The sequence below is a fragment of the Hyla sarda genome, chromosome 2 (assembly GCF_029499605.1).
Source record: "Hyla sarda isolate aHylSar1 chromosome 2, aHylSar1.hap1, whole genome shotgun sequence".
NCBI lineage: Eukaryota > Metazoa > Chordata > Amphibia > Anura > Hylidae > Hyla > Hyla sarda.
The window spans coordinates 390,163,640-390,183,346 of NC_079190.1; the positions used below are offsets into that span (position 1 = coordinate 390,163,640).

A 19,707-nucleotide genomic window follows, 5' to 3' on the forward strand; every position below is an offset into this window, starting at 1 on the left:
CTCAAATGTACATGGTGCACTCTCCCTTCTGGGCCTTGTTGTGCGCCCTCAGAGCACTTTGCACCCACAAATGGGGTATCTCCGTACTCAGGAGAAATTGCGTTACAAATTTAGAGGGTCTTTTTTCCCTTTTACCTCTTGTGAAAATGAAAAGTATAGGGCAACACCAGCATGTCAGTGTAAAAAATTTATTTTTTTACACTAACATGCTGGTGTAGACCCCAACTTCACCTTTTCATAAGGGGTTAAAGAAGAAAAAGCCCCCCAAAATTTGTAAGGCAATTTCTCCCGAGTACGGCGATACCCCATATGTGTCCCAAAACTGTTGCCCTGAAATACGACAGGGCTCCAAAGTGAGAGAGCGCCATGCGCATTTGAGGCCTGAATTAGGGATTTGCATAGGGGTGGACATAGGGGTATTCTACGCCAGTGATTCCCAAACAGGGTGCCTCCAGCTGTTGCAAAACTCCCAGCATGCCTGGACAGTCAATGGCTGTCCGGCAATACTGGGAGTTATTATTTTGCAACAGCTGGAGGCTCCGTTTTGGAAACAGTAGCGTACCAGACGTTTTTCATTTTTTGGGGGGAGGGGGGCTGTGTAGGGGTATGTGTATATGTAGTGTTTTTTACTTTTTATTTTAGGTTAGTGTCAGTGTAGTGTAGTGTTTTTAGGGTACAGTCACATGGGCAGAGGTTCACAGCAAGTTTGCCGCTGGAAGTTTGAGCTGCAGCGCAAAATTTGCGCCATCTCAAACTTGCAGCACTCACTGTAAACCTCCGCCCATGTGAGTGTACCCTGTACATTCACATTGGGGGGAGGGGGCAAACATCCAGCTGTTGCAAACTCCGAGCATGCCCTTTGGCTGTCCGTGCATGCTGGGAGTTGTAGTTTTGCAACAGCTGGAGGAACACTGGTTTGGAAACACTAAGTTAAGTAATAAACTTTCAAGTGTTTTGCAACCAAACTTAGTGTTTCCAAACCAGTGTGCCTCCAGCTGTTGCAAAACTACAACTCCCAGCATGCATGGTCTGTCAGTGCATGCTGGGAGTTATAGTTTTGCAACAATTGCAACAGCTGGAGGCACTGAGGTAGGAAACGGACAATGTTTCCCAACTAGTGTGCCTCCAGATGTTGCAAAACTACAACTCCCAGCATGCCCAGACTGCCAAGGCATGCTGGAAGTTGTAGTTCGGCAATATCTGAAGGATCAGATGTTGCTGAACTACAACTTCCAGCATGCCTGGGCAGTCTGGGCATGCTGGGAGTTGTAGTTTTGCAACATCTGGAGGTCCACAGTTTGGAGACCACTGTATAATGGTCTCCAATCTGTGCTCTTCCAGATGTTAGAGAACTACAACTCCCAGCATGCCTGGACAGACTGAGCATGCTGAGATTTGTAGTTTTGCAACATCTGGAAGAGCACAGATTGGAGACCATTATACAGTGGTCTCCAAACTGTGGACCTCCAGATGTTGCAAAACTACAACTCCCAGCATGCCCAGAAAGCCAAAGGCTGTCTGGGCATGCTGGGAGTTGCAGTTTTGAAACTCTCAGAGGCAGCAGTGAGATCGCTTTACGGCGATCTCACTGCTGCCAATGAAGATGCTGCACTGCTGCCGGAAACTCACCTCCGGGACGCAGCGCAGCCAGGACCGCATGGAGGACGCTGGGACCGCCGGGACCGCTCGGGACATCGCATGGCCGGGTAAGTGACGCCGGGGGACGGGACAGGGACACTTAGCAGAGCGGTGTGTGTCCCGATCCCCGTGATCGGGACTCACACACCGCGCTGCTAAGTATTTTCATAGCGAAACGCTGCTATCAGCTAGTCAGATTTGACCAGCTGATAGCAGCGATCGCTGGGGGGGGGGTGGGGGACGAAACCCCCCGTGGTCGCACGGTAAGATGGCTGGCTATCAGTGATAGCCACCATCTTTCCGGGCGCTGCGGGATGCCGCGAGTAGCGGCAGTAATATCCATGACGTACCTGTATGTCATGGGTCGGGAACACCTTGCCACCCATGACGTACAGGTATGTCATAGGTCGGGAAGGGGTTAAAGGGGTACTCTGGTGAAAACCTTTTTTCTTTTAAATCAACTGGTGCCAGAAAGTTAAACAGATTTGTAAATTACTTCTATTAAAAAATCTTAATCCTTCCTGTACTTATTAGCTGCTGAACACTACAGAGGAAATTCTTTTCTTTTTGGAATTCTCTCTGATGACATCACGAGCACAGTGCTCTTTGCTGACGTCATTATAATAATAATAACTCTTTATTTATTGCTGTCCTTAGTGGGATTTGAACCCAAGGCCCCAGCACTGCAAGGCAGCAGTGCTAACCACTGAGCCACCATGCTGCCCTTAGCATACTTCTGCTATGCACAGTTGCTAAAATGGACAGAGATGTCAGCAGAGAGCACTGTGCTCGTGATATCATCAGTGTTCCAAAAAGAAAGGAATTTCCTCTGTAGCATTCAGCAGCTAATAAGTACTGGAAGGATTAAGATTTTTTAATAGAAGTAATTTACAAATATGTTTAACTTTCTGGCACCAGTTGATTTAAAAGAAAAAAGGTTTTCACCGCAGTACCCCTTTAAGTATGTTATGTCCTTTTATGTATTATTTATGCAGGTCTTTCTGTTGTTGACACCTTATGTATGGATAGTTCAATAGGCTTTACTTACATGTGTAGCAAAGGACACTTTGCAAATTTTCAACATCTGTTTCCCTCTTCTGGCACTACCTATCTTAATACCTACTGACGTCTGTGTTTTGGCCACTTCTCAATCTAACCGACTCATTGTACCTTCTGTCTATATCTAGCACTTCTCCAACATTTCCTATTTCGGTCGCCAGGGTTACCTTCTTTATCCATGCGCACCCTGGTAGTACCATTCTAGTAGGCGCTATGGATTCAGTAGTGCCAAGTGGTACATCCAGAATCCCATCTTGGCTTTGGCTCCTTAACGGCTGTGTCAGCTTCAGGGTAGGGGCTTCTATTTTGTCAGTTATCACTTATAAATTTAAGGGCTCTGTTATCGCTCTGTTCTATTGACACGTTCCAACCTCCGGCTGTTAACTGGAGCATTTTGTCTGTTATCTTGAGTTCATATGACGTATGTTATGCTTAACAATTGAGTCATGCATCACATAACCGATGTGTTTTGCCCCTTTCTTTAGGATACCCTACACGGCCGACCAGGCACACCTCAGGCCTAATTATTCACCCAAGTGGTACACTCCACTCACGGTACATGTGGCTTGACCATAAGTAAAGGTTAACTTGATTAAGTTAACCTGATTTGTGGGAGGAGTCTGGTCTTTATATACCCACCTGATCCACACAGGTGATGTCGGCAGCATGCAAGACACCCTCCCTTCCCCTTTTTTCTATAGTCACTCTCAGGGTATCCCCCTTCTTTAGGATACCCTTCACGGCCGGCCAGGCACACTTCAGGCCTAATTATTCACCCAAGTGGTACACTCCACTCACGGTACATGTGACTTGACCACAAGTGACTTTAACGTGAGCACAGGAGCTGCGTTCTCTTGAGAGCAGTGTGTCGGTTACCATCAGTACATTTAACCTTTAAAACGCTGTGAATAAAGCTGATAACAGTATCTAAAGTAAAAGTAAATGTTGCCCTTACCCGGGCAACGTGATTACACTGTTTACTTATCGTACCCCGGAAAACACCGAAAATACAGGTTTTTAATCAAATCATATTTATTTAAAAAAATGACTGAAAAAAAATGATCAATAAGTCCCATAAAAACAATGGTACTGGTAGAAACTACAGATCACAGTGCACAAAATGAGCCCTTATACACCCCGTATACTGTAAAATAAAAAAGGACAATTTTATGCATTCCACTGTCTGGGCATGCTGGGAGCTGTAGTTTTGAAACATCTGGAGGTCCGCAGGTTGAAGACCACTGCGGCCTTCATCATCATCCAGCCCCCCCCCCCCCTTTTGTTTTGTACTCACCTCCCCTCGGTGGGAAGTTAGGGTGAGCTGGTCCGGGCCATCTCTGCTGCAGGGACCGTCCGGTGGGGAGGGATAGTTTTTCCAAGCTGTCCATCTTCACCGGGGGCCCTCTTCTCCGCGCTTCGGGCCTGGCCCCGGAATAGTGATCTTGCCATGACGACAACGCACAGGGACGTTCATGCGCAACGTCCCTGTGCGTCGTCGTCAAGGCAACGTCACAATTCCGGGCCCAAAGCGTGGAGCAGAGGCCCCCCCGGTGAAGATGGACAGCCCATAACGACTACCCCTCCCCACCGGATGGTCCCTGCTGCAGAGATGGCCCGGACCAGCTCACCCTTCCTTCCCACCGAGGGGAGGTGAGTATAAAACTAAAGGGGGGGGGGTCTGGATGATGACAAAGGCCGCAGTGGTCTTCAACCTGCGGACCTCCAGATGTTTCAAAACTACAACTCCCAGCATGCCCGGACAGCCGATGGCTGTCCGGGCATGCTGGGAGTCGTAGTTTTGAAACATCTGGAGGTCCGCAGGTTGAAGACCACTGTTCAGACATTGACAGGCGGTGATGATGAAGGGGGGGGGGTGGGATGATGACAGGCGGTGATGATGAAGGGGGGGATGATGACAGGCGGTGATGATGAAGGGGGGGATGATGACAGGGGGATGATGACAGGCGGTGATGATGAAGGGGGGGATGATGACAGGGGGATGATGACAGGCGGTGATGATGAAGGGGGGATGATGACAGGGGGATGATGACAGGCGGGGGATGATGACAGGGGGATGATGACAGGTGGTGATAATGAAGGGGGGGTGTGGGATGATGACAGGGGGATGATGACAGGCGGTGATGATGAAGGGGAGATGATGAAGGGGGGGATGATGACAGGGTAATGATGAAGGGGGGATGATGACAGGCGGTGGTGATGAAGGGGGGGAATGATGACAGGATGATGATGATGAGGGTGTTAATGACGGGGTCTGGATGATGACAGGGGGGGATGATGTATTTCCCACCCTAGGCTTATAGTCGAGTCAATAACTTTTCCTGGGTTTTGGGGTGAAATTAGGGGCCTTGGCTTATATTCGAGTCGGCTTATACTCGAGTATATACGGTAGTTTTAATCACATTGTCCTACAGAGTAAAGAGAACTTGTCATTTTTATCATATAGTGCAATGGTTTTTTTTTTTTGCTATTGCTGTCTTTTGTTACCAATTTCCACAAATAATATTTTTTTGGTTTCTCTGTAAATTCTATGGTAAAATAAAGGTGCCATTACAAGTACAATTGGTCATGCCAAAAAGTCCGCTCATGGTTCTGTAGGTGGAAAAATAAAAGACATCTGCCACTTAAAAGGCCAAAATAGGCTGTGTCCTTTAAAGGGGTACTCCAGTGAAAAACAATTTTTTTCAGATCAACTGGTGCCAGAAAGTTAAACAGATTTGTAAATTACTTCTATTTAAAAATCTTAATCCTTCCAGTACTTATCAGTTGCTGTATACTACAGAGGAAGTTGTATTTCTTTCTGGTGTTCTTTTCAATCTTACCACAGTGCTCTCTGCTGACACCTGTATCAGGAACTGTCCAAAGCAGGAGATGTTTGCTATGGGGATTTGCTATTATTCTGGACAGTTCCTGACATGGACAGAGGTGTCAGCAGAGTGCACTGTGGTCAGACTGGACAGAACTCCAGAAAGAAACACAACTTCCTCTGGAGCATACAGCAGTAAATAAGTACTGGAAGGATTACGATTTTTTTAATAGAAGTAATTTACAAATCTGTTTAACTTTCTGGCACCAGTTCATTTGAAAAAATCAAATAAAAGGTTTCCACTGGAGTACCCCTTTAACCCCTTAAGGACTCAGCCCATTTGGGCTTTAAATGGGCACTGTCATGAAAACAAAAAATTGATATGTTGTAGTACTTAAGTACTACAACATATCTCTAATATAGTTTAATTAAAAAAAGTAATTTTAAAACAGTTTAAAATCACTTTTAAATTCGGCCACTAGTGGTCGCCCTCTTAGTGGCCGAATGCATTCTGCAGTGACGGGGTCACTACAGAATTTCGACTCATTTCAGCCTGGCAATGAGTCGAAATTCGTTCACTGTGCGCTGGCTTCCTGTCTGTCAATCAAACAGGCAGGAAGCCAGCGCAGTAAAGTCCAGCAGCAGCTGCCCTAGCCGCAGCAGGCACGCAGCCTTTACCCCAGCCCAGTTGGTGTCATGGCGGCCGCACACCGAATTGGATTCCCAGACACGTCCTGCATCCGGATACCCTGTTTCTCCGCTGCTCGCCGCACAGCGCAGAGTTCGCGGTCCCGGCTTCTTCTCCCCATCTGCTGCCGGCGGCAGCAACAGAAGGTGGGCGGGGGGTTTGGTATGAATGGGTGCCTCCAGTTGTTTTATCACTACAACTGCCAGCATGACCTGTAAGCCAATAGATGTCAGGGCATGCTGGGAGTTGTAGTTGTGAAACAGCTGGAGGCACCCTGTTAGAACTAAGGGTGGAAGTCGCCCCCAGCAGGCATCAGTGACGTGGTGCCTGCTGGGGAAGTCTGCCTGGTAGTGAGCACACTACCAGGCAGACAAAATGGCATTTATTAGTCAATAAATATAAAAATAAATGCAGGGAGGGGGTTAGGGATAGAAGGGCAATAGGCAGGGCCAGAAAAAAAAAGAGGGTTGGTGGGAGCTACCCTTTAAGGACTCTTTTATATTTTCATCCACAGGCTAGTATGAGCGCTTGTTTTTTGTCCTTTGTAATGACATCACTCATTTTACCATAAAATGTATGGCGCAAACAAAAAAAATACTATTTGTGTGGGGAAATGGATAAGAAAACCGCAATTTTGCTAATTTTGGAAGGTTTTGTTTTCATGCTGTACACTTTAAGGTATAATATGGTTTTCTTTATTCTTTGGGTCAATACGATTAAAATGATACCCATGATTACATACTTTTCTATTAATTTACCGCTTTAAAAAAATCGCAAACTTTTTGACCAAATTAGTGCATTTAAAATCCCTCTAATTTGCTGACCTATAACTTTTAGATTTTTCTGTATAAGCAGTGGTATGAGGGCTCATTTTTTGTGCAGTGATCTGTAATTTTTTTATACCACATTTGCATATATAAAACTTTTAATACATTTTTTATCAATTTTATTTGAAATAAAATGTTATTAAAAAAAGCAGCAATTTTGGATTTTTTTTTTTAACGTTCACGCCGTTCACCGTACGGAATTATTTACATTATATTTTAATAGTTTAAATATGTTTATAAAATAATTTTTTTTACACTTTTTGGGGGTAACATGGGGAAAACAGACATTTTACATTTTTATTGGGGAGGGGATTTTTCTAAATTTTTTTACTTTAATTTTTTTTACTTTTTTACTTTTATTTTCCCGCCATAGGGGACTATTTATAGCAATCATTCGATTGCTAATACTGTTCATTGCTATGCGTAGGACATAGCACTGACCAGTGTTATCGGTCATCTTCTACTCTGGTCTGCTCGATCGTAGACCACAGCAGAAGACCTGTGGAAAGCAGTGGCAGGGGACCTCCGTCTGCCGTTCTGGATGGTTCTGTGTTTATGTTCCAGCATCACGTCCAAACGGCTAAAGATATTAACATGAAACTTGGCACACATGTTACTTAGCATAGGTCATTTAACCCTTACTCACCCCTATTTGCCAGGGTTGGGGTTTTTGTTTAAGGTCCCATACAAGTCTATGGGAAATATATGTTACTGCATAACTTCCGTACAGCTGGAGATATTTCGATAATACTTGGTCCCATGTTACTTATATGTCCACTTAAAATATAGGATAGTTAATCTAACCCTTAACTACCCCCATTTGTGAGGGTCGGGGTTTTTGTTTAAAGTCCCATGCAAATCAACAGGAAATGTATGTTCTGACATAACTTCCATACCGCTGGAGATATTTCAATAATACCTAGTACACATATTACTTATATGTCAAATAAAAATATATGATAGTTACATTAACCCTTACATACAAGCTTATATAAAAGATGGGTTTTTGTTTCAAGTCCCATGCAAGTATATGGGACTTCCAGTACCTTGCTCCACAAGCTCCGCTCTGCATCTCCTGGTGAATGTGACAATCCGGCTTGCATGACACACCCCATCTCACAAAGACATGTCCACATTTTAAGCCCCACCCCTTTTATTCTCTACTCTTTTTGTGCATCGGTCTGGCTTGCAAATCACGCCCAGTCCCACAAAGTCATATCCCCTTCTATTTTCAGCTTACAATATCTTCATCACAAATCAGTCCCACCTGAGGACAGGATATGAGGATGGGACATAAGGATGGGATATGAGGTCGGGATATGATGTCGGGATATGAGGACGGCATGTGAGGACGGGATATGAAGACTGGATGTGAGGATGGGATATGAGGACGGGATATGAGGTTGAGATAGGAGGACGGGAAATGAGGTCGAGATATGAGGTCAGGATATGAGGACAGGATAAGAGGATGGGATATGAGGTTGAGATATGAGGACAGAATGTGAGGATGGGATATGAGGTCGGGATAGGAGGTCAGGATAGGATGTCGAGATATGAGGATGGCATATGAGGACTAGATAGGAGGACGGTATAGGAGGTCGAGATATGAGGTCGGGATATGAGGATGGGATATGAGTACAGGATATGAGATCAAGATATGAGGACGGGATAGGTGGTCAGGATATGAGGTTGAAATATGATGACGGGATATGAGTTTGATATATGAGGACGGGATATGGGGTTGGGATATGACAACAATAACTGAGGATGGGATATGAAGTCAAAAGCTTCCTCCTTTGTTGATTTTCCTTCCCAACAAGGATTAGGAAGGAAAAACCGGGCCATGCAGGGTACTCAGCTAGTACATATATATAAAACACTCAATGTATGTATGTATGTTCTAACATAACTTTTAAATGACTGGAGATATTTAGATGAAATTTGGTACACTTGTTTCCTATATGTTAACTAAAAATATAGTAGAATAAACCCTAACCCACCCCCTACCTGTAAGGGTAGGGGTTTTTGTCTACAGTCCCATGCAAGTTAATAGGACTTCCGATACATCTCCTGATCATGTTACTCCCAGGCTGCCGAGATTGCCCACTTTTAAACATCCTTCTAATTGTCTGAGAGGAAGGTATAGAGAACAGTTAGTGCGGGGGTTGGGCTATGAGGTTGGGCTATGAGGTTGGGATATGAGGGTGGGATATGAGGTTGGGATATGAGGGTGGGATATGAGGATGAGCTATGAGAATTGGACATGAGGACGGGATATCAGGATGAAATATAAAGACATGAGTGTCATTGTTGCTTTTTTTTACTTCCACAAGGTTTAGGTAGAAACAACATGCGTGGTGACTAGTAGCTTATTCTTGCCTGAAAGTATTTCTTAGCAAAGAACTCCACACGGCATGGTATAAATTCCTCCATCCTCCTCACTTCCCTGCCGGATCATTGTTGCCTTGAGCCTGATCCTTTGCTCCATGACCTGACCTTGCTCTTTGCCACCTGCCTACTGACCATTTGCTATGTTCCTGAATACGCTACTGTGCTACCTGCCCTGACCTTCTGCTATCCTGACTATGAGCTGTCTTATCCCTCCTGTGCCTCACATCTCCTCAGCCGCCTGTGTGGTCGAGCCATGCCAGGGGTAGTGACCTGGGTGCCACCTACAACAGCGAGTCCATCCCACTTTGCGGCATGCTCTGGTGAAAAGGAACGGTGGAGCTGTGTCCTATAGCAACCAATCAGATTGCTTCCTTACTATAGGACACAGCTCCACCGTTCCTCTCCACAAGGTTTGGTAAGTCTCCCCCAGCAGTGGCGTTGCTAGGGTTGGTGTCACCCGGTGCGGAAGAAAATGGTGTCACCCCCGACGGTGCTGACACCCATCCTCTTCAAGTGTTTTGTCTAAGACGCTTCGCTGGGGTGGTGCTACTCCTGTGTCCTGCAGCCATGTGGTATTTGTATTGCTGTTACCATTCTGTGACTTTCTGCATATGTGTGATGCAGGAATAACATTTTACTCTGATGCATGGATCTTGCATTATACATATACAGTCATGGGCGTATGTTGGCACCCCTGAAATTTTTCAAGAAAAGGAAGTATTTCTCACAGAAAAGGATTGCAGTAACACATGTTTGTCTATACACGTGTTTATTCCCTTTGTGTGTATTGGAACTAAACTAAAAAAAGGGAGGAAAAAAAGCTAATTGGACATAATGTCACACCAAACTCCAAAAATGGGCTGGACAAAATTATTGCCACCCTTAACTTAATATTTGGTTGCACACCCTTTGGAAAAAATAACTGAAATAAGTGGCTTCCTATAACAATCAATAAGCTTCTTACACCTCTCAGCCGGAATGTTGGACCACTCTTCCTTTGCAAACTGCTCCAGGTCTCTTTTATTGGAAGGGCGCCTTTTCCCAACAGCAATTTTAAGACCTCTCCACAGGTGTTCAATGGGATTTAGATCTGGACTAATTGCTGGCCACTTCAGAACTCTCCAGAGCTTTATTGACATCCATTTCTGGGTGCTTTTTGATGTATGTTTGAGGTTGTTCTGCTGTAAGACCCAAGATCTCGGACACAAACCCAGCTTTCTGACACTGGACTGTGTCACCCAAAATCCGTTGGTAATCCTCAAATTTCATGATGCCTTGCACACATTCAAGGCACCCAGTGCCAGAGACAGCAAAGCAACTCCAAAACATCATTGAACCTCAACCATATTTCACTGTAAGTACTGTGTTCTTTTCTTTGTAGGCCTCATTCCATTTTGGGTGAACAGTGGAATGATGTCCCTTACCAAAAAGCTCTATCTTGGTATCAAATGTCCACAAGACGTTTTCCCAGAAGGATTTTGGCTTACTCAAGTTCATTTTGGCAAAAGGTAGTCTTGCTTTTTTATGTCTCTTTGTCAGCAGTGAGGTTTAATTTCATTTAAATGTTGACGGATAGTTCGCGCTGACACTGATGCTCCCTGAGCCTGCAGGACAGCTTGAATATCTTTGGAACTTGTTTGGCGTTGCTTATCCACCATCTGGACTATCCTGCGTTGACACCTTTCATCAATTTTTCTCTTCTGTCCACACCCAGGGAGATTAGCTACAGTGCCATGGGTTGCAAACTTCTTGATAATGTTGCGCACTGTGGACAAAGGCAAATTTAGATCTCTGGAGATGGATTTGTAACCTTTAGATTGTTGATATTTTTCCACATCCATTTTGGTTCCATTTTGGTTCTCAAGTCCTCAGACAGTTTTCTTCTCCTCTCTCTGTTGTCCATGCTTAGTGTGGCACACACAGACATACAATGCAAAGACTAAGTGAACTTCTCTCCTTTTTATCTGCATTCAAGTGTGATTTTTATATTGCCCACACCTGTTACTTACCCCCAGGTGAGTTTAAAGGAGCATCACATTCTTGAAACAATCTTATTTTTCCACAATTTTGAAAGGGTGCAAATAATTTTGTCCAGACCATTTTTGGAGTTTGGTGTGACATTTTGCCCAATTAGCTTTTTTTCCTCCCTTTTTTGGTTTAGTTCCAATACACACAAAGGGAATAAACATGTGTATAGCAAATCATGTGTTACTGCAATCCTTTTCTATGAGAAATGCTTCATTTTCTAAAAAAATTTGAGGGGTGCCAACATTTACGGCCATGACTGTAATATACTCTACTGTTTTAGGCATGTTCTAGGATATGAAGTGTCACCCTGTTGTTTCATTTCCCCACTGGGTGGAATATCTCTAATTTCTTTTTTTCTTGTTCAAAAGAGAATGTATTGAAGCATAAGTGGTATACCTCTAATTTTTATGTATATTGCATTGATTATGCAAAGTGACTTTTTGTACAATAAAATTATTTTTTAACCCCTTAACGACCACGAACAAATATTTACGTGCGTGGCCGGCTCCCGTTATGTGAAGCACGCTCAGGATCTGAACGCGCTTCATATGTGCTTGGCCTTAGTTGCTATCAGCAACTAGGACTCCCGGCTAATTCCGGACATCGCCGATTGGGCTGATGTCCAGTGTTAACCCTTTAGACGCCGTGATCAAAGTTGATCGTGGCATCTAAACTGGGAGAAATCACTGCCGGTTAGTTCAGTGGACCTGTTTGGGACCACCGCAGTGAAATTGTGGCATCTGGAACAGCTGAGAGGACAGTGGGAGGTCCCTTACCTTGCTCCATGCTGTCCAATCGGTGTTTGATTGCTCCAAGCCTGATATCAAGACTTTAGCAATCAAGTGCATATAACACTGATCAATGCTATGTTATGGCATAGCATTGAACAGTGTATGCAATCAAAGAATTGCATGTAATACTTCCCTATAGGGCAAAACAAAAAGGGTAAAAAAAGTGAATAAATGTGATTTAACCCATTCTTGAATAAAAGTTTGAATCACCCCTTTTTCCCATTGAAAAAAAAAATATGTAAACAAAAAAAAAAACATATATGGTATCGCCGCGTGCGTAAATGCCCGAACTATAAAAATATAATATTAATTAAACCGCACGTTTAATGGCGTACAGGTAAAAAAATTCCAGTCCAAAGTCCAAAATTTTTGGTCACTTTGTATGCCCTAAAAGTCCCATCAAAACAATTATGGTACTGATAAAAACTACAGATCACTGTGCAAAAAATAAGCCCCATATACGGAAAAATAGATTAGTCGCCGTGGGCCAGTTGAATGGCCCCCTAAGGTCTCCCCATCTGACCCCCTTAGACTTTTATCTTTGGGGTCATCTGAAGGCAATTGTCTATGCTGTGAAGATACGATGTGCATACCTGAAACTACATATACTGGAAGTCTGTGCTAGCATTTCTCCTGCGGTGTTGCTATCAGTGTGTGAAGAGTGGGAGAAGAGGGTTGCATTGACAATCCAACACAATGGGCAGCATATTGAACACATTTTATAAATGGTCAGAAACTTGTAAATAACTCATGAAAGAATAAAGTTACGTTAAAACCAAGCACATCATTGTTTTTCTTGTTAAATTCACAATAATGTGTCACATGACCCTCTTCCTATTGAAAAAACTAAAGTTGGATTCAAAATGGCCGCCATGGTCACCAGCCATCTTGAAAGTTTCTCCCCTCACATATACTAATGTGCCACAAACAGGAAGTTAATATCACCAACCATTCCCATTTTATTGATGTGTATCCATATTAATGGCCCACCATGTAGTACTGCCACACACTGCATCCTCTAAAAATAATACTGTCACACACTGTGTCCCCTTAATATAATACTGCCACACTCTGCATCCTCTGTGACTGGGCGGTCAACATACAGGGTTATAGTCTATTCAAAACAGAAAGGGAGAGGAGTTTGTCTTTATGTAAAGTCCAGTCTGAATGCCGCACTGTGGGAGGATATACGGGAGGGAAACGATAATGTGGAGTCATTATGGGTAGAAATATATGGAGATAAAAATAATAAAATTCTGATAGAGGTTTGCTATAAGCCACCAAACATAATGGAAGAGGCAGAAGATCAATTACTGAGGCAAATAAACAAGCAGCAAATCAGAATGAGGTGATAATAATGGGGGACTTTAACTATCCTGATATAAACTGGGAGACTGAGACCTGTGAATCTCATAAAGGAAACAGGTTTCTGACTATAACTATAACAATTATCTGTCCCAAATGGTGCAGGCCCCGACCAGAGGTGGCACCCTACTAGACTTAATATTAACCAACAGACCTGACAGAGTAACTAATGTGCAAGTAGTAGGACACCTAGGAAATAGTGATCATAATATTATACATTATAACTTGTTCTTCAATAAGGGAATCTCCAGAGGGGCCACAAAAATAATGAACTTTAGGAAGGCAAAGTTTGACCAACCCAGAGAAGCCCTTAACAGCATAATTTGGGATAATGTCCTCAAAAATATGAATATTGACACTAAATGGGAGACTTTTAAAAATATCTTAAATTCTCACTGTAAGATGTATATACCTTATGGGAATAAAGGGGTCAGAAATAAAAGAAAACCAATATGAATCAATCAAAATTTTAAGGGGGCAATAAATGACAAAAATAAAGCATTTAAACTATTAAAACAGGACGGCAGTGAAGAAGCATTAAAAAGCTATAGAGAAAAATGTTACATATGTAAAAAAACAGATAAAAGCCGCAAAAATAGAGACAGAAAGACTCATTTGCAAAGAGAGTAAAACTAACACCAAAATGTTCTTTAACTTTATAAAAAGCAAAAAGATTAAAAATGAAAGTGTTGGCCCCTTAAAAAATGATGAGGAAGAAATTATAAACGGGGATCAGGAAAAAAGCAAATATATTAAACACATTCTTCTCCACTGTATTCACTGAGGAAAATGAAATGCCAGGTGAAATACAGCGAGATAAGGCAAACTCCCCTTTACATGTCACCTGTCTAACCCAGGAAGAAGTACAGTGCCGCCTACAAAAAAAATCAAAATAGACAAATCACCAGGCCCAGATGGCATTTACCCCCGTGTTCTATAGACAGACCCCTATTTTTAATATTTAGGTACTCTATAGTAACAGGGACTGTTCCCCAGGACTGGTGCATGGCAAATGTGGTGCCAATATTTAAAAAGGGATCAAAAGGTGACCCCAGGAATTATAGACCTGTTAGTTTAACTTCTGTTGTATGTAAATAGTTTGAGGATTTTCTAAGGGATGCTAATTTGTATTTTTATCTTGATAAAAATAAATGTATGACTCCATATCAGCATGGGTTTATGAGAAATCGGTCGTGTGAAACTAACCTGATCAGCTTTTATGAGGGGGTGAGCTCCAGACTGGACCAGGGGCAATCGCTGGATGTCGTATATATGGATTTTTTCAAAGCATTTGATACGGTGCCACATAAAAGGTTTGTGCATAAAATGAGAAGGATTGAGCTGGGGGATAATGTGTGTAAGTGGGTAAGTAACTGGCTCAGTGATAGGAAACAGAGGGTGGTTATTAATGTTACTTATTCTGATTGGGTGACTGTTACTATTGGGGTACCACAGGGGTCTGTCTTGGGTCCTGTCCTATTTAATATATTCATTAATGACCTTGTAGAGGGGTTGAATAGTAAAGTAGCAATCTTTGCAGATGATACTAAACTCTGTAAAGCGGTAAAAACTATAGAGGACAGGGCACTGTTACAAATGGATCTGGATAGGTTGGAGGTTTTAGCTGGGAAGTGGCAGATGAGGTTCAACACTAATAAATGTAAGGTAATGCACATGGGGAGGAAACATCCGGGCTGGGATTATGTATTAAATGGGAGCACACTTGGGACGACTGACGTGGAAAAGGACTTAGGAGTCTTAGTTAACAGTACATTTAGCTGTAGTGACCAGTGTCGGGCAGCTGCTGCCAAGACAAATAAAATCATAGGGTGCATCAAAAGGGGCATAGATGCCCACGACAAGGAAATAATTCTACCGCTGTACAAATCACTAGTCAGACCACACATAGAATACTGTGTACAGTACTGGGCACCAGTGTACAAGAAAGATATAGTGGAGGTGGAGAGGGTTCAAAGACGGGTAACCAGAGTAATATGGGAAATGGGAGGACTACAGTACCCAGAAAGATTATCAGAATTAGGGTTATTTAGTTTAGAAAAAAGAATGCTTAGGGGAGACCTAATAACTATGTATAAATTTATCATGGGACCATACATAGATCATTCCCATAATCTATTTATACCCAGGACTGTATCTATAACAAGGGGGCATCCTCTACGTTTAGAGGAAAGAAGGTTTCTACACCAGCACAGACGGGGTTCTTTACTGTAAGACCACTGAGACTGTGGAATTCTCTGCCTGAAGAGGTGGTCATGGTTAACCCTCTAAAAAAATGTAAAAGGTTAATTATTTACAGGTTATGGATTCTAGATCTATAGGGACAGAAGGAATTTTTACCTCGAGTATGAGGTTTTTTTTGCCTTCCTCTGGATCAACTCAGTAGGGACTCATTAGGGTTATAGGTTGAACTTGATGGAATCTGGTCTTTTTTTTAACCTTATGAACTATGTTACTAATATAATACTGTCACACACTGTATTGTCTGAATATAATACTACCCCACACTGTGCTCTCTGAATATTCCACTACCACACACTGTACCCTCTGACTATAATACTACCATACACTGGACCCTCTGAATATAATTCTGCACTCTCTGAATATAATACTACCACACACTGCGCTCTTTGACTATAATACTGCCACACACTGCGCCCTCTTAATATAATACCGCTACACGCTGTGCCCTTGGATTATACTTCCACACACTGTACCCTATGAATATAATACAGTTACATACTGTAGCCCATAAAAACTGTGCCCCCCCCAACCCTCACATTACTGTGCTATATGTCTGCATCATCACACCCCAGCGCCCACATTGTTGTCCCTCATCATGTCTACATTCTCAACCCCATTACGGTGCCTTGGGTCTGCATCATGACCCCCAACCCTCAAATTACTGTGCATCATAAGATATGGTGCACCGCCTCCCCTAATGTTTCAACAACATTTACACCCCCTTCCCTCCCAGGCTCCGCTCTGCATCGCACTGCAAATAGCTCACCAAGCAGGGGTGCATTCCTCAATAATGTGCCAGGCTGCTCTTCCAGGATTCGGCCTGCGTAATGGACGTCACATCAACGTTAGCTCCGCTCTGCCGTCCATCACGAGCTCCGCCCACGCAGCTCACTGTGACAGCCGATCCCCTCCTCTCTGGATTACGACGCCAGAAGTCCAACAGTCCACAGGCATTGGAGGCACGACCACCATGATCGGGTGGAATCATAAGGCTAATTATTTTATTGTTTTAGATTTACATTGTTCCTGTGAGCTAGATCTGCACTGCAAATTGAGCTCACAGAAATAGCAAGTGACACCATCGCACACACCTTGGTCAGGGTGTCAACTGGTGCGGTCCGCACCACCCACACCTCCCTAGCAACGCTACTGTCCCCCAGTGACTTCCAGTCTAGACAATGAGGCTGTAGTCTGCGGTGAGTCTTAGGCACGCTGCACTGTGAGCAATGCATCATGAGTAACCACACAACCTTACTGTACCACCAATATGTAATGTATCTACTACTATGTATCATCTTCCTGCTGTTTTAATTATTTTTGCTTCAGATGCAAATGGTTGTCTACATGGTTACAAACTTTAGTTCTGTTTAAAGTCATATGCAGCCATATTTTAATACTCAGTTATACAGATGTAAATAGAAAACTGCTTGTCTTCTAGGCTAAAGACAGTGATGAAGATGATGAAGTGGCTGTCAGTTTGGATCGCGACCGCTTCATGGATGAATTCTTTGAACAGGTATGATGTGTCTCCAATCTGTATGTCAGGAAAGCATGATATGGGCTTAATAATGGCTTCATAGGGGCATAGCTTATTGAACTATTATACCAAAGAAAAAGTCTCAGGGATGAAATTTTCATTAAAATAAAATCACTTATTTTCATTTCTCGGCAATTAAACATTTATTAATTTATTTAAAAAAATGAAAACATCTTTCTATTACTCATTCCATTTATTTATTTTAAGGACACAACGTATTTTTGACCTTAAGGACCCATCTTAGCAAATCTGTCCTCTGTCATTTTAAGCATTAATAACTATATAATTTGATTCCAATATTGTTTTTTCTTGACGTATTCTACTTTATGTTAGTGGTAAATTTTCGGCGATAGTTGCATCATTTCTTGATGAAAAATTTGAAAATTTTGCATTTATGTTTTAACTTTGAAACTCTCTGCTTGTAAAATGGACATGCCAAATAAATTATATATTGATTCACATTTACAATATGTCTACTTTATGTTGTCATCATAAAGTTGAAATTATTTTACTTTTTGAAGACATCAGAGGGCTTCAAAGTTTAGAAGCAATTTTCCAATTTTTCACAAAAATTTCAAAATCAGAATTTTTCAGTGACCAGTTCAGTTTGAAGTGGATTTGAGAGACCTTTCTGAGAGAAATACCCCATAAATGACCCCATTATATTAACTACAACCCTCAAAGTATTCAAAATGACATTCAGAAAGTTTGTTAGCCCTTTAGGTGTTTCACAGGAATAGCAGCAAAATGAAGGAGAAAATTCAAAATCTTAAAATTTTACTCTAACATGTTCTTGTAGACCCATTTTTTTCATTTTTACAAGGGGTAAAAGGAGAAAAAGCCTCCCAAAATGTGTAACCCAATTTCTCTTGAATACCTCATATGTGGATGTAAAGTGCTCTGCGGATGCAGTGAAGGGCTCAGAAGGGAAGGAGCAACAATGGGATTGTGGAAAGCAAATTTAGCTGAAATGGCTTTTGGGGGGCATGTCACATTTAGGAAGCCCCTATGGTGCCAGAATAGCAGAAAAAATTAAATAAAAACATGGCATACTATTTTGTAAACTACACCCCTCAAGGCACGTAACAAGGGGTCCAGTGAGCCTTAACATCTCACAGATGTTTTGACGAATTTTCACTAATGTTGGAAATGTGAAAACGTGAAAATGAAAAATTAGATTTTTTTTTTTTGGAGACTACACAGTGGTTTCCAAACTGTGGTCCTCCAGATGTTGCAAAACTACAAACCTCAGCATGCCCAGACTGTCTGGACATGCTGGGAGTTGTAGTTTTGCAACTTGTAAGGGACAGGGCACTTACCCCCGACATTGCCGGTCCCATCGGACCTCCGGACACCCGCTGCACCCATCGATCCCGCCACACACCCGCCGCCCCTGCACACCCGATCGCTGATTGGGTTAATCAAATGGGGTCCCAGGGTGTTGGCGGGAGTGGTCTCCCGCCGGACACCCTGAAACTTTAGCTAATTAACCCGATCAGCGCCGCGGGTGCGAGCATTTAATGAACGCCGTATATATACGGCACAATGCGCTAAGGCATCACGTCATCTGCCGTATATATAGGGGTTTTGCGTGAAGGGGTTAAACTGTGTAGATGAACTGTAAGCAAAAGCTTAAATGGGTGCTCCGCCCCTAGAAATCATATCCCCCTATCCAAAGGAGCGGGGATAAGATATCTGATCGAGGGGGTCCCCTGCGGCGGCACCCCAGACATCCGGTGCATGAAGCGAACTTCGCTTCGTGTCGGATGACTGGAGATGCGGGGCAGAGGCTCGTGACCTCACGGCCATGCCCCCTCAATGCAAGGTTATGGGAGGGGGTGTGATGGCCGCCACGCCCCCTCCCATAGACTTGCATTGAGGGGCCGTGGCCATGACATCACGAGCCTCCGGTGCTGCACTTGACCCTCTAAATGAATGTCGGGTGCAGCAGGGAGATCGTGGGGGTCCCCAGCGGCGGTACCCCTTTATCCTCCCAGTTCTGTAATTTCTTCATTTACTTTGATGCTAGTATATTTTCAAAGGATATTTCTCCTGTATATTTTCAGGTGGAGGAGATCAGAGGTTTTATTGACAAGATATCCGAGAATGTGGAGGAAGTAAAAAGAAAGCATAGCGCTATCCTTGCCTCTCCCAATCCAGATGAGAGTAAGTACTATCATTCCATACGTTTGTATGTATATGTAGGATCGCTATTGAAAATTTCACTTTTATCTCCAGCATCCAAATTCGTATCTCAGATCCAGCAGTTACAAAATGTGAGGTGGTTATCTTGGTCT

At 43.0% G+C, this 19,707-nt stretch overlaps 1 protein-coding gene across 4 annotated transcripts in view; it reads left to right on the plus strand.

Moving 5' to 3' along the window:
- STX1A (syntaxin 1A) overlaps positions 1 to 19,707 on the plus strand; it is a 190,834-nt gene that overhangs the window by 102,077 nt on the left and 69,050 nt on the right. For all 4 annotated transcript variants that reach the window (XR_008888975.1, XM_056558631.1, XM_056558632.1 and 1 more), the window contains 2 exons: positions 17,312 to 17,389; positions 19,477 to 19,576. Coding sequence is in view for 3 of the 4 variants with exons in the window: in XM_056558631.1 (XP_056414606.1) it covers positions 17,312 to 17,389; positions 19,477 to 19,576 (178 nt within the window). In the remaining variant the exon portion in view is untranslated. The remainder of the gene's footprint in view (positions 1 to 17,311; positions 17,390 to 19,476; positions 19,577 to 19,707) is intronic.